The sequence below is a fragment of the Colobus angolensis genome, unplaced genomic scaffold (assembly GCF_000951035.1).
Source record: "Colobus angolensis palliatus isolate OR3802 unplaced genomic scaffold, Cang.pa_1.0 Scaffold420, whole genome shotgun sequence".
Lineage (NCBI taxonomy): Eukaryota > Metazoa > Chordata > Mammalia > Primates > Cercopithecidae > Colobus > Colobus angolensis.
The window spans coordinates 146373-160093 of record NW_012117600.1 but is presented as its reverse complement, the minus strand read 5'-3'; the positions used below and the strand labels follow the sequence as shown (position 1 = coordinate 160093).

Sequence of the window (13721 nt, the reverse complement as noted above, 5' to 3'; positions counted from 1 at the left end):
AAAAAAAAAAAAAAGGGAAGAGGAAGACAGTAAAGAGGGCAATTGAACGTGCAACAGAGACGTTTTGTGGGGGTGCATAAGTAGGTTAACTATACTTTTTTTTTGAGACAGAGTCTTACTCTGTCACCCAGGCTAGCGTACAGTGGCATAACCTTGGCTTACTGCATCCTCTGCCTCCCAGGTTCAAGTGATTCTCCTGCCTCAGCCTCCCGAGTAGCTGGGACTGCAGGCGTGCGCCACCACTCCGGGCTATTTTTTGTATTTTTAGTAGAAGTGGGGTTTCGCCGTGTGGGCCAGGCTGGTCTCTAACTCCTGGTCTCGAGTGATCCTCTCGCCTCGGCCTTGCAAAGTACTGGGATTACAGGCTTGAGCCACTGCACCCGGCCCAACTATACTTTTTAATAGGATGAAAAACTTGTGAATACTGGCAGGCTGTATGATTAACAGAAAGATACTTCTCTGCCACAAAGAGTGTTTTACAATGTCCAGAACAACTAACACTAAGCTTAACATTATTTTATTTTATTTTATTTTATTTTTTGAGATGGAGTCTTGCTCCGTTGCCCAGGCTGGAATGCGGTGGCACAATATTGGCTCACTGCAACCTCTGCCTCCTGGGTTCAAACTATTCTCCTGCCTCAGCCTCCCAAGTAGTTGAGACTACAGACATGTGCCACCACGCCCCGCTAATTTTTGTATTTTTAGTAGAGATGGGGTTTCACCATGTTAGCCAGGCTGGTCTCAAACTCCTGACCTCAGGCAGTTTCGCCCGCCTGAGCTTCCCAGAGTGCTGGGATTATAGGCTTGAGCCACCATTCCCGGCCTTAAGCTTAACATTAAAAAAAAAAAGTCCTATTAAGTGGTTCTCTTTCTCTCTCTTTTTTGTTCTTTTTTCTTCAAGGGAGAAATCAATCTATTTTTAGTTTTTTTTTTTTTGTTGAGACAGTCTTGCTCTGTCACCCAGGCTGGAGTGCAGCAGAGTGACCTCGGCTCACTGCAACCTCCACCTCCCAGGTTCGAGCGATTCTCTTGCCTCACCCTCCCTAGTAGCTGGGATTACAGGCTCCTGCCACCACACCTGGCTAATTTTTGTATTTTTAGTAGAGAGGTGGGGTTTTGCCATGTGGGCTAGACTGATCTCAAACTCCTGACCTAAAGTAACCTGCCTGCCTCAGCCTTCCAAAGTTCTGGGATTACAGTCATGAGCCACCATGCCTGGTTAAAATCAATTTAAATGTTTGGACATTTTATATAATTCATCTTGCCTTTGTGGTCTGTTTATTTTGGACACTTTTAAGGTTAAATAAGTGTTTGCTGAATGACCTAGTGAATAATGGCACATTATGTTAATGAACCAATATTAATATTAATACCAATATTGGTGCATTGGTACTAATCTTTGGAACATGGTATGTATTAATCTGAGGGAATGTCTTCTAGCCTAAAATTACAAGTACAATTTTACTCTTAATGTTTTAAATAGAATTTTGTGAAGAGCACTAACTTCTCCTAGGGGTTTAGGGAAAGTGGGCAGGATAGGTAATCTGATCATTCATTGATCTTATTGCACTTAGTTATTTTTGCCCTGCATTTGATCTGAGAACTAGAGGTGACATTCCTTGGGTAGTAAGGAACACCAGAGAGAAGTGAATCTATAGAAACTTGTAATAGAGGTTGCTAATGAGCTCAACTATGGATTTTAGTCCCTGTAATAGTACTTATATAACATATTATCTTAAAACCTAGAGATTAAAACAATAAACACTTGATATCGCACACTGTTTCTGTTGGCTGGGAGCTTTGGAGCTGCTTAGCTAGGTGGTTCTTTTTTTTTTTTTTGAGAGAGAGAGTTGCACTCTGTTGCCAGGCTGGATGGCACCGTGGTGCGATCTCGGCTCGCTGCAACCTCCGCCTCCCGGGTTCATGCCATTCTCCCGCCTCAGCCTCCTGAGTAGCTAGGACTACAGGTGCCCGCCACCATGCCCATCTTATTTTTTGTATTTTTAGTAGAGACAGGGTTTCATCATGTTAATCAGGATGGTCTTAGCTCCTGACCTCGTGATCCACCTGCCTCGGCCTCCTGAGTAGCTAGGACTACAGGTGCCCGCCACCATGCCCATCTTATTTTTTGTATTTTTAGTAGAGACGGGGTTTCATCATGTTAATCAGGATGGTCTTAGCTCCTGACCTCGTGATCCACCTGCCTCGGCCTCTCAAAATGTTGAGATTACAGGCGTGAGCCACCGTGCCTGGCCTTTTTTTTTTTTTTTTTTTTTAAAGAGATGTAGTCTTGCTTTGTCACCCAGGAAAGAGTGTGGTGGTATAGTCATGGCTCACTACAATCTCCACCTTCAGGGCTCGAGCAATCCTCCCACCTCAGCCTCTCAAGTAGCTGGGACTACAGGCACATGCCACCACACCCAACTAATTTTTGGATTTTGGTCTCAAGGGATTCCCCTGCCTCAGCCTCCCAGAGTGCTGGGATTAGGTGTGAGCCATCGCACCTGGCCAAGGAATTTATGGCCATATAAAACTACTACAGCCCCTTATTTCCAGGCTAATCCCATTATATCAGATATTTCATTATGAAATTTGTTTTGGATTTCCTGTTCTGAGATTCTGGCTTAGACTGTAGATGGGTTCCGACTGTAGTACTAGTTCTCAACCAGTTTTTCAACTAGAAAGGATTTTGGACTCTCTCTTTGTGCTCTGTTACCGGTGTTGTTTCTTCACAGCAAATGTTAGCTGGGAAAAATAGTAACTATAGTATAATAACGAGGTTTCATTTTCAGCAGGGATTCTTTACTCATAAACTCTGACTCCTTGTGAGCATTTTTTTTTTTCTTTTCGTTGCAAACTCTTTTTTGTTTTTTTTTTTTTTATTATACTTTAAGTTCTAGGGTACATGTGCATAACGTGCAGCTTTGTTACATATGTATACTTGTGCCATGTTGGTGTGCTGCACCCATCAACTCGTCAGCACCCATCAATTCATCATTTATATCAGGTATAACTCCCCAATGCAATCCCTCCCCCCTCCCCTCCTCCCCATGATAAGCCCCAGTGTGCAAACTCTATTTTCATTTAATTTGCCACATTAGTTCTGATTGTGTAACTTTAATTATTTGGAAACATAATGCAGAAGAGAAGCCGTTCTCCAATGAAGACAAATTATGTTTCAAGGTTTTAATGGAAGAATATTCAAGTTGAGCCCAAATTCCATGTTCCAGATCAGTCTTAAAAAGTTTGGGGTTATTCTTCAGCCAACAGACCTGAGAAGAGACATGGGGAAATGTAAAAGTTGGAAGGGGTCTCATCATTCTTTCTCTTATGAAATTCAAATAATATTTTAGACTAAAGCTCCTTTGGAGCTAACACGCTAGTTTTGAATTAATTTCCCCATTTTCAGCTTTGTCTCTTAAGGCAGACAATTTTTCATTCTATTTCCTTCTATGCCTTTATTTGTTTTTTAAAGAGAGATACTGTTCCTGTAGCCTGTCTCCTAAATACAGCTTCCTGTCATCAGATCAAGGTAAAGGCTTTGTTTTTCTCCTCTGTGGAGACAGATGAGTGTTCACTTAGCTACATGTTGTCATATTGGTCTTACTAAGCTGTGTGAGGTCACATACTACCTGAGCCATATTCAGCAGTCTAACCCAGTCCTCCCCTTCTTCTCTTACTCCCCAGGGAAAAGAATGAATCCAAACAGCGAGAAACTCTCCTCTCCCCACCTCCCCCAACCGCATAATGTGCCTCTAAAACCCTTACTCTCACCCACCCTACGGTGAAGACAAAATATGAATTTTTTTGTTACAGAATCCAAAGAAGTACCATTTTTGTATTATTAGCTTCAGGATGATACATAAATATCAAGAAACTAAGAACTAGGCTACGGACACAGATCAATTGATACTTAGGGATGTTTTGGGTAAAGTTTTGGGTTTTTAAAAAAATCTCTTAATTGATGTGAATGCTTTTCAGATACTTCCTTATGTTTGTAGAACAAAAACTAGCATGGCTCCCCGTATTCTACTTAATTTTCTTGTGTTCTACCCTGCTTTGCTGTTAAAAATTTCAAGAAGGAATAGATTTGGGTCAAAACTTTCACACACCTTCCCTGCACTGTGGTACCTCTGGCCAGAGTTATTTTCTTACACTGTTTTGCAGTAGATAAAGAGTGTGATTTTGTTTGTTTGTTTGTTTTGAGACAGTGTCTCATTCTCTCTACTCAAAGAGGCTGAGGTGGGAGGATCACTTGAGTCCAGGAATTTGAGATTACAGTGAGCTATGATCATACTACTGCACCCCAGCCTGGGTAATGAGATCGTGTCTCAAAAAAAATCTGATTCAGGCAGCAGAGGTAGAAAAGAAAATCTTACTTTGCTTAGAAGAATAAAGACAAAAAAGAGAGGCTGTCATAAATATACCATTTAGTTATCTTTCTTGGGGCAGAACAGATTTGAGTCTATTCCAATTAAATGTCATGTTAAAAATTAAAAATGATGGTTGGCAGACACAGAGTACAGTACCAGTATTGATTCTGTCTCCTGTCTGTCTCATTGAAACTGTTGTCATGGTAATGGTCTACTTATGCATAGTATGTGTTGAACATTTTTTTTTTTTGAGACAGAGTCTCTGTCACCCAGGCTGGAGTGCAATGGCATGATCTCAGCTCACTGCAACCTCCGCCTCCCGGGTTCAAGTGATTCTTCCGCCTCAGCCTCCTGAGTAACTGGAACTATAGACACATGCCACCACACCCGGCTAATTTTTGTATTTTTAGTAGAGACGGAGTTTCATTATGTTGGCCAGGCTGGTCTCAAACTCCTGACCTCGTGATCCGCCCTCCTCGGCTGCCCGAGTGCTAGGATGACAGGCATGAGCCACCACGCCCGGTTGAACGTTTTATATACTCTACAGCTCTAGTGAGTCAAGCGACTTATAAAAATTGGGGACATTTCAGATTTTGCAATTTAAAATACACAAAGGTTCTAAATATAGAGTTGTTTTGAAAAGAGTGGCATGTGTTGAAGTTTTAAACACTGTTCTGTATTAAATCCTTAGAGTTTTTTTGACAGGCTATTGATGAAGATTCACCCAAACAGGAAGTTTTCAAAAACTCTTCCACTAAATGTTAATTTTCAGCTATAATATCTGTATCTATCATCATCTCCTAAAATCGTAAGTGCTGCAAATCCCCCTTATGGAAAACTCTGGGAAACTATTGTGTTTGTCTGCGTTAATTTTCCCCCTTTTTGTTTGGATGCTTAAAATATCCATGAAAGTAGAATCAGTGTAATCTAAGAGCTGATTTATCGACACTGTACTATTTCATTTAAAGTGAAACTTTTTCCTCTATATCTAAATTTGACATGTTCTTTAAGAAAAGACGTAGAAAGCTAATTTTGAGTAATGGAGACCTAAATTTTTAACATAAGCATTTTTAATTTTAAACAAAACATGTAGCACAAAGCATGGCCTTTGATTAAATTAGTAAGTCTAGGTCTGAGGGAAAAACATCTATGTGTTTTCTGTGCTGTGGCAAGGAGTATGCAGCTGCGGAGCCTGTCATCCTGGCCTACTTATTTTCACTTGAGACTTTTGTATGGTGCGAAAAGAGTCTTTAGAAAAGCCTAACTTCACTACTGTGTGCATATTATAGTCCTGGCGGCAAGACGCACACAGCTGCCAGTGCTTCCAGGGTAATGAGACATTCAAGAGCATCAGAAAGGGACAAAAGAATAGCAAAAGCTGTGACCACGCGAAAACCAAGTCAGATTCCCCATAGTATGGCATTCTCCCTCCCTCCCTCCCTCCCTCCTTCCCTCCTTCCTTCCCCTTCCTTCCTTCCCCTTCCTCCCCTCCCTCTCTCCTTCCCTCCCTCCTTCCCTCTCTCTTTTCCTTCCTCTCCTTTCCTTCTTTCTTTCTCCCTCTTCCCTTCTCTATGTCTTTTCTTCTTTCTTTCATGGCTAAGTTAGATTAAAGAAGTAATGAACAAACTTTCTTTTCTATCCACAATATTGCTTAAGGTATTCTTCGTATTCTTCCATGTCAGGCATACATTTTTCATTATCTAGCAATGTCTAGCAGTTCATGTTGCTACGTGAAGGGAAATTGGATAGTGTGGTGGTACCAAGGTTCACATATACTAAATCAGATTTGATGGAACTAATGTTAAGAGAAAAGAATCTAGAAAAGTATATATTGAGTAAAACATTCTAGGGGTAGTCAGGTTTTCTCTAAAGCTGAGGCTATATGTTGAGCATTTTGAACATAGTTATTATTTTTTAAAACCTGGAATCAGAAAGCTATACATCACCTTGACTTAGCAACTTCAAAGAGAATACTATTTTAACCCAGCTCATAAAAAATAAGTGAATGAGCTGGGTGCAGTGGCTCATGCCTGTAATTCCAGCACTTTGAGAGGCCAAGGTGGACAGATCATGAGGTCAGGAGTTTGAGACCATCCTGGCCAATATGGGGAAACCCCGTCTCTACTAAAAATACAAAAATTAGCCAGGCGTTGTGGCACACACCTGTAATCCCAGCGACTCAGGAGGCTGAGGCAGGAGAATTACTTGAACCATGGATGCGGAGGTTGCAGGAGACGAGATCACACCACTGTACTCCATCGTGGGCTATAGAGCGAGACTCAGTCTCCAAAAAAAATGAAATAAAATAAGTGAATGTTGGCCAGGCATGGTGGCTCATGCCTATAATCCCAGCACTTTGGGAGGCTGAGGAGAGGGGATCACTTGTGGCCAGGAGTTTGAGACCAGCCTGGCCAACATGGCGAAACCCCATCGCTACTAAGAATACAAAAATTAAAGGCGTGGTGGCGCACACCTGTAGGCCCAGCTACTCAGGAGGCTGAGGTAGGAGATCGCTTGAACCTGGGAAGGTGGAGGTTGCAGTGAGCCAAGATCGTGCCACTGCATTCCAGCCTGGTTGACAGAGAGAGACTCTGTCCCAAAAATAAAAGTAAATGAATGTGTTCTAATTTGGGAATGACCACCCTTGGGAATAGAATGTTGCTAGTCAGACTTTTTCCAGAAAGGTAATAACAAATAATGTGCTTTGTTAAAAGAACTCCCTGTGGTGAGTTGTATTCTTTTCTTACTAATAACTACAGTGCTGAAGAGAAGATAATTGGAGGAAATGTTCATTCTTTTATTTTCTACCTTTATATTATTGGAACAAAGTAAGAAACAGGTTTCTGTTGAATTTTGCCATTTTAGAGTACTCAAAATGAAGATGAATTCATGTGATCCCTGACAGACATTATTTAGTTGCTGGTCTGTAGAAGTTAGTAAGAATTCAGAAGTCTTTAGGTCAGCTACTGCTGCTACCTCAGCCATCTGCCCAGGAATGGTCTGATTGACAGTGGATGTCCCAACTGGCAGCCCTGGACTACTACTTAGCTGGCCATGATGAGCAGAAGTTGCTAGACTTGTCATCTCTCCAACCTAGTGAGGAAGCAAGATGGGCTATTGCTGATGTCACTTTCAGGAAACAAACAAAAAACATGGCTACATCTTTTTACCTTTTTCCTCCTAGTTATTCAATATTAGAAGAACAGTCTGACACCTAGCCTACTAATCTTTGTAATGTTCCTCATGTTAGACATTCAGGTGATAATAGGCATAACCATGTAGAGAGATAATGAACTTCAATGGAGATGCTACCCAAAATCAAGATGGGAACATAGATGTTATTGAAAGACTGTCAGAAGGTTAAAATTCTTCTGTGGGTAACGACAGGGACCTCAACATTTAGAGAAAAGGCCAAACATATCATAGCTACATGGGCCTAGCAGTATATCAAATGTTGTAAACACTTCTGTAGTCTGTAGTTAGAAACCACCTAAAGACAGCCAAGCTATCCTGGAAAATAGCTATAGTCTTCAAATTGTTTGTGACAGTTATTTAGAAGATGCTGATTGGTTCATGGAAACAGGTAACAATGCATATGTCGTCCTAGACAACTTGAGATCACTCCTTTCAAACTGTGAGCCTTAAGAACCCATTTCCTTACAGAGATTTAAGCCCTGTGGAAAATAAAGCTGTATAAGTGGAAGAGCAGGATATGAGCTGAACATATTGTCCTCAGAGTGATTTGGTACTGGTATTATAACTGTTCTTTTACGGAGGATCCAGTTTGCTGTTCTGATCTTGCAATTTGTATTCTTGACCTTATAACAATGTATAAATTAGACTGCCTTGTATGTTATCTTCATCTACATGGTTATTTTGGTCATCAACCTGCCTTACTGAGATATCAGTAAAACAAATAAGAATGCAGATCCAAAGATAAAATGTATAACATACTAAAGAAGGAACATCTGCACCTCTGATATAGAACACCATGTCCCACTGAGGACTTATTTGTATGTGAACATTTCATGTGACTAGCTGTAACCTGACGCTTTAACACGAGTTATGAAGTCTGTTAAAATCCTTTTTTTTTTGAGATGGGATTTCACTCTTTCACCCAGCTGGAGTGCAATGGCATGATCTTGGCTCACTGCAGCCTCCGCCTCCTGGGTTCAAACAATTCTCCTGCCTCAGCCTCCTGAGTAGCTGGGATTACAGGCACCTGCCACCACGCTGGCTAATTTCTGTATTTTTAGTAGAGACAGGGTTTCACCATGTTGGCCAGGCTAGTCTCAAACCCCTGACCTCAGGTGACCCACCTAAAGGGGATCCTGGCCTAAAATACATTTTTGATAGAGCAACCTAAGTTAACAATAAGTATATTTTAAATGGTTGTCAGAGGCACTAAAGAGATATGATTTCCTGTTATTGACCACTTGTATTGATTACTCTGAATAAATTAATAAGAAAACAAATGATGCTAAACTGCCTTAAAGAAAAATTTAGAAGGAAATTGCCAGATGCAGTGGCTCATGCCTATAATCCCAGCACTTTGGGAGGCCGAGGCGGGCAGATCACCTGAGATCAGGGGTTCAAGACCAGCCTGGCCAACATGGTGAAACCCCATCTATACCAAAAATGCAAAAATTTGCCTAGTGTGGTGATGAATGCCTGTAGTCCCAGCTACTTGGGAGGCTGAGGCTTGAGAATAGCTTGAACCTGGGAGGTGGAGGTTGCGGTGAGCTGAGATCATGCCACTGTGTTCCAGCCTGAGTGACAGAGCAAGACTGTCTCAAAGAAAAATTTAGAAGGAAATTGTGTTGGTCATCATTGTTTTCAACACAAGACATGAGTTTGCATCCACAGTACAACAGATGAACCAAACTTCCCCTGACATTCCCATACAAGTGTTTTGTCTAATGAAGTTTTGCTGTGCCTGTTTTTGATTAACAAAAATCTCTTCCAGAAGAAGGTAGACTTACAAATGACAGTTGTTTAAGGTGTATGAATAAAACCACATTTTGAAATTAACGTAGGCTTCAACTGTATTATATACTTGGGTCTAATTAGTGGTTGTTTATTAGAATTAATAGTATTTCAGGGAAGAAAGCTCTTAAAGTTAGATGTTTAATATGTGACTTTTTTTTCATTTTGCTTACATTAAACATAATTATAATTGGCATTCATTTGCATTTTTATTTTGCAGTCTCTTGTTTTCAGCAGCCACTGTAAAGCAGTGAGTGGCTACTCAGACCAGGTCGTCCATCAGCGGAGATCAGCTACCTCCTCTCTGCGTCGCTGCCTGCTCACTGAGCTGCCATCTTTTTTGTGTGTGGCCAGTCCACGAGTAAGTGCTCCAGGAGGGAAGAGATTAAATAGATGATAATAGGAGAAATAAACCAATTTTTAAGGGATTTATTTCTTAAACAGAATTGTTTTAAACTATTTGGACTGTAAGAAACATATAAATTCTAGTATTTTAAAATGTGGGCATTTGTGGTTCTGGCTTTCCCCAGACAACACTTATACTCACCTTCATTTGTTAATTTAAGAGTAGTTTATGGTAGATAGCTTCTTTTTATTTAGTCAGGGGCTCTAAACTATGGTGGGAATAAGCCATCTGTCAGGTAGAATATATATCACCCAACAGCAGGGTCAGGGGCGAGGGAGCCATTTGTCACCTGTGTTGAGGTTTTTGAGGGTTTTCATGGGAGGGGGTCAGATTGGTAAGGATGGGGGGAGATTTGATTCGGTCATATCACCTCAGCACAGTCTCCAAATAACAAAAGGAAACATAACACTCCAGCATCAAGAACCTTCTCACTGTTGTGTTTTCTTGCTTTCCGAAACAGCCTCGCTTGGACTATCATTCACATGTCTGTTCCATCTGAAAAGTGACTGTTGTATCTTCTTTGCTATTCACCTTTTGTCCACTGTTATTTGCAGATTAGGGTTAGTTTCTATTGTGGTTTCAACTTTGAGCACTTGTCTGCATCCTTCCTAATACACTGTTTATGAAAATAGAGCACCCTTACCATTGCTGACAAGCATTGCTGCAAAGGCTTTAATTGGCACACTGGGGTTGTTTACTTTGCCTACATCTTCCATCCTCTTTTTTATCCCTGTTGATGAGAGCCAGACGAAAGATCTACGAAGAAGGGAAATAATCCAACTGTGGCCAGGTTCTGTGGTTAGAGCCAAGAATGAATTTCTGTCTTCCCAGTTCGTTTCTTTTTGCTCCAAGAGGCAACTTTCAGTTAGCCAGGAAGCTCTAAGAGGTTGACATTTCTTACCCTTCTATGTTTTTCTCTTGTTTATCCACTCATCTTAACAAGTGTACTGTTTTTACAGTTTTTTTTTTTTTTTTAATGTTTTTGAGGCAGGGTCACACTGTGTCACCCAGCCTGGAGTGCAGTGGCATGATTTCAGCTCATTGCAACCTCAACCTCCTGGGCTCAAGTGATCCTCCCACCTCAGCCTCCCAAGTAGCTGGGACTACAGGTGCACACCACCACTCCTGGCTACTTTTTAAATCTTTTGTAAAGAAGAGGTTTTGTCATGTCACCCAGGCTGTTCTTGAACTCCTGACTTCAAGTGATCTGCCTGCCTCAACCTCCCAAAGTGCTGGGATCACAGGTGTGAGCCACCGTGCCCGGCGTGTTTTCACAGTTCTATTCAAAGAAGAAGGAGCCTTTTCTGTCTTCCTTGTTAATATTTTTCTACCATTATTTTTTATCAGCTTGCATTCTTTATTTAGTTTATCAAAAGACAGAATCTGCCAGGGGACTGCTAGAAAGATGATGAATCCTGTTGACTCCTGCCTGCCTAGATTTCTCTCTGCTGCTCCTGTGCTATATGAGTTTAATAACCCTTGTCAGTATCAACTTTGTTTGGTTTATACTGGTTATCCAGAAAGTATTTGGATTTTGTACATACTCAACATGTTCTTCCAAAGTATTCTTGGTCTTAGAAGCTTAAGTTGATGCAGGGAAATGCACTTTTTCTAGGAAGCATTTAAAGCCAAGTGCTTCCATAGAAGGCAGTCTTCAGTCTTTTCATGGTTGTGTGGTTGGTCTTGTTCTCTTAGTATGATAGGTGTATATACTAAGAGACCTAATAAGAGGAAGTTTAGATTTCTGAGAGAGGCACATCAAGTCTTTTTTAACTTCTCCTGTTCCCAGTGTTTTGTTTTTTGTTTTTTGGTTGTTGGTTTTTTGTTTGTTTTTTGAGATGGAGCCTTGCTCTGTCACCCTGGCTGGAGTGCAGTGACACAATTTTGGTTGAATGCAGCCTTCGCCTCCCAGGTTCAAGCAATTCTCGTGCCTCAGCCCCCCAGGTAGCTGGAATTACAGGCGCATGCCATCACACCCAGCTAATTTTTGTACTTTTAGTAGAGATAGGGTTTCACCTTGTTGGCCAGGCTGAGCTCAAACTCCTTACCTCTTGTGATCCCCCTGCCTAAGCCTCCCAAAGTGCTAGGATTACAGGCCTGAGCCACTGCGCCCAGCCTGTTCCCAGTGTGTAAGGAGCCAATAAAGATGAACTATCTTGGCCTGTAATTGTATTTATTTGTTGACCTGAAAGTTCTTCATTTGTTAGCAGTTGGATCTCCCCAAATATCTAGAGCCCACCACTCTCAAGAACAGCCCCACTCTCTCACACATGCATGTCCCATCTCTACTACTTCAGTATTGCTTTTAGAGGAGCCAGAAATCCCAGCTACCATGCCTGCTACTGCTGTTTCTCTCAAGATAAGTAAATGTAGCTTGAGGAAAACTCTTAATTACTGTGAACATGTGTTGGCAAGCAGGGAGCAGGAGAAAGCTTTTATCGTTTGGCTGAAAGGCTGCTCCTTTCCCACTTGGCCCCTCCCATGTTTGTAGAGTTTCTTTACATGGCTAAACCTGAAAATGGGAGTAATTATACCATGATTAGGAAGACAGGAAGAAGAGTTTAGGTATCTCTGAATATTTCATACACAGATATACAACTTTTACCTTTCAGATCAGTCCTAGGGATTCAAATCAGTGAATAAGGCAAAATGTCATGAGATACCCTAATTATCGTATATTGACTTCTAACCTATCTGTATTGGGGGGAGAGAAACTGATGTCCTTTGAAGCCAACCCTGGCCTTGAATTAGGCAAATTAATTTCTCTGACACATGCTATGAAAACTTCAGGGTCAGTTCAGGAAGAACTATGCCACTATGGAAGGAATTATAGGAGTTGTTTTATCATTAGCTGAGGCATTAATTCTGCCGGGTTAATAAATTAAGGCCCTAGGAATTCTTACCAAAATACTGCAGCGCTTGGAGCAGTTACGCTTCCTTCACCTAGAGCAGGAACATACATGTCCTCAGGAAGGACGCGCTGAATGCTTAAGGAGGCAGCCCCTGAAGGTACTGTAGTTTCAGAAGTTAATGAAGCAAGAAAGGGGTTAGCTCCTGTAGGACGAGAGGGAGTATGCATTTTTTGTGGGGAGGGAAGAATGGTACGTCATGCTTCATCTCCCCTTCTTCTGATCAAATCAGAAGGTCACTTGGGGTTAGCAGAATAGGGGGAGGCTGTCTGGAATACAGCTGACTTAGAAAGCAGGATTTATTCTCAGTAGATTGTACATTTTTGCCCTCATTTGGACCTCATAAGTACATTGCTTACATACTTACAACATGACATTGTATGATTCTGCATATATTAATATCTTGATCCCGGGCTCCTGGCCAAAGAAGCCTGTCAAAACATGGAAAAGGCCGGGCGCGGTGGCTCAAGCCTGTAATCCCAGCACTTTGGGAGGCCGAGATGTGCGGATCACAAGGTCAGGAGATCGAGACCATCCTGGCTAACACCGTGAAACCCCGTCTCTACTAAAAAATACAAAAAAAACTAGCCGGGCGAGGTGGCGGGCGCCTGTAGTCCCAGCTACTCAGGAGGCTGAGGCAGGAGAATGGCGTAAACCCAGGAAGCGGAGCTTGCAGTGAGCTGAGATCCGGCCACTGCACTCCAGCCTGGGCGACAGAGCAAGACTCCGTCTCAAAAAAAAAAAAAAAAACATGGAAAAATATTTCACTAAGAACAGTATCTTGTAAACCTCTCAGCATTCAATCCTGGACCTGGAAGGGTATCATCAAAATGTAAACTGAAAAACAGATGAAAGTTTATAAGTGGAAAAAGTTGTTTTGTTTTTAAACTATAAGAGTGCCTAGAAATGAATCCCAGGCAGAAAAACCATTCTTCTTGTGTGTCTGTTCTTTCATGCTGAGATTCTGGCTTTTGGCTTTTCATCTCGAGAATATGAGCACAGAGGCTTTATGTATAATTCCAATATAAGTTCTGCTTTTTTAAAAAA

At 41.5% G+C, this 13721-nt stretch overlaps 1 protein-coding gene across 1 annotated transcript in view; it reads left to right on the top strand.

Moving 5' to 3' along the window:
- Positions 1-13721, top strand: part of INO80 (INO80 complex subunit) — a 122955-nt gene that overhangs the window by 63453 nt on the left and 45781 nt on the right. Inside the window, exon 23 of the mRNA XM_011956676.1 lies at positions 9580-9720. Within this exon, the coding sequence (XP_011812066.1) occupies positions 9580-9720 (141 nt within the window). The remainder of the gene's footprint in view (positions 1-9579; positions 9721-13721) is intronic.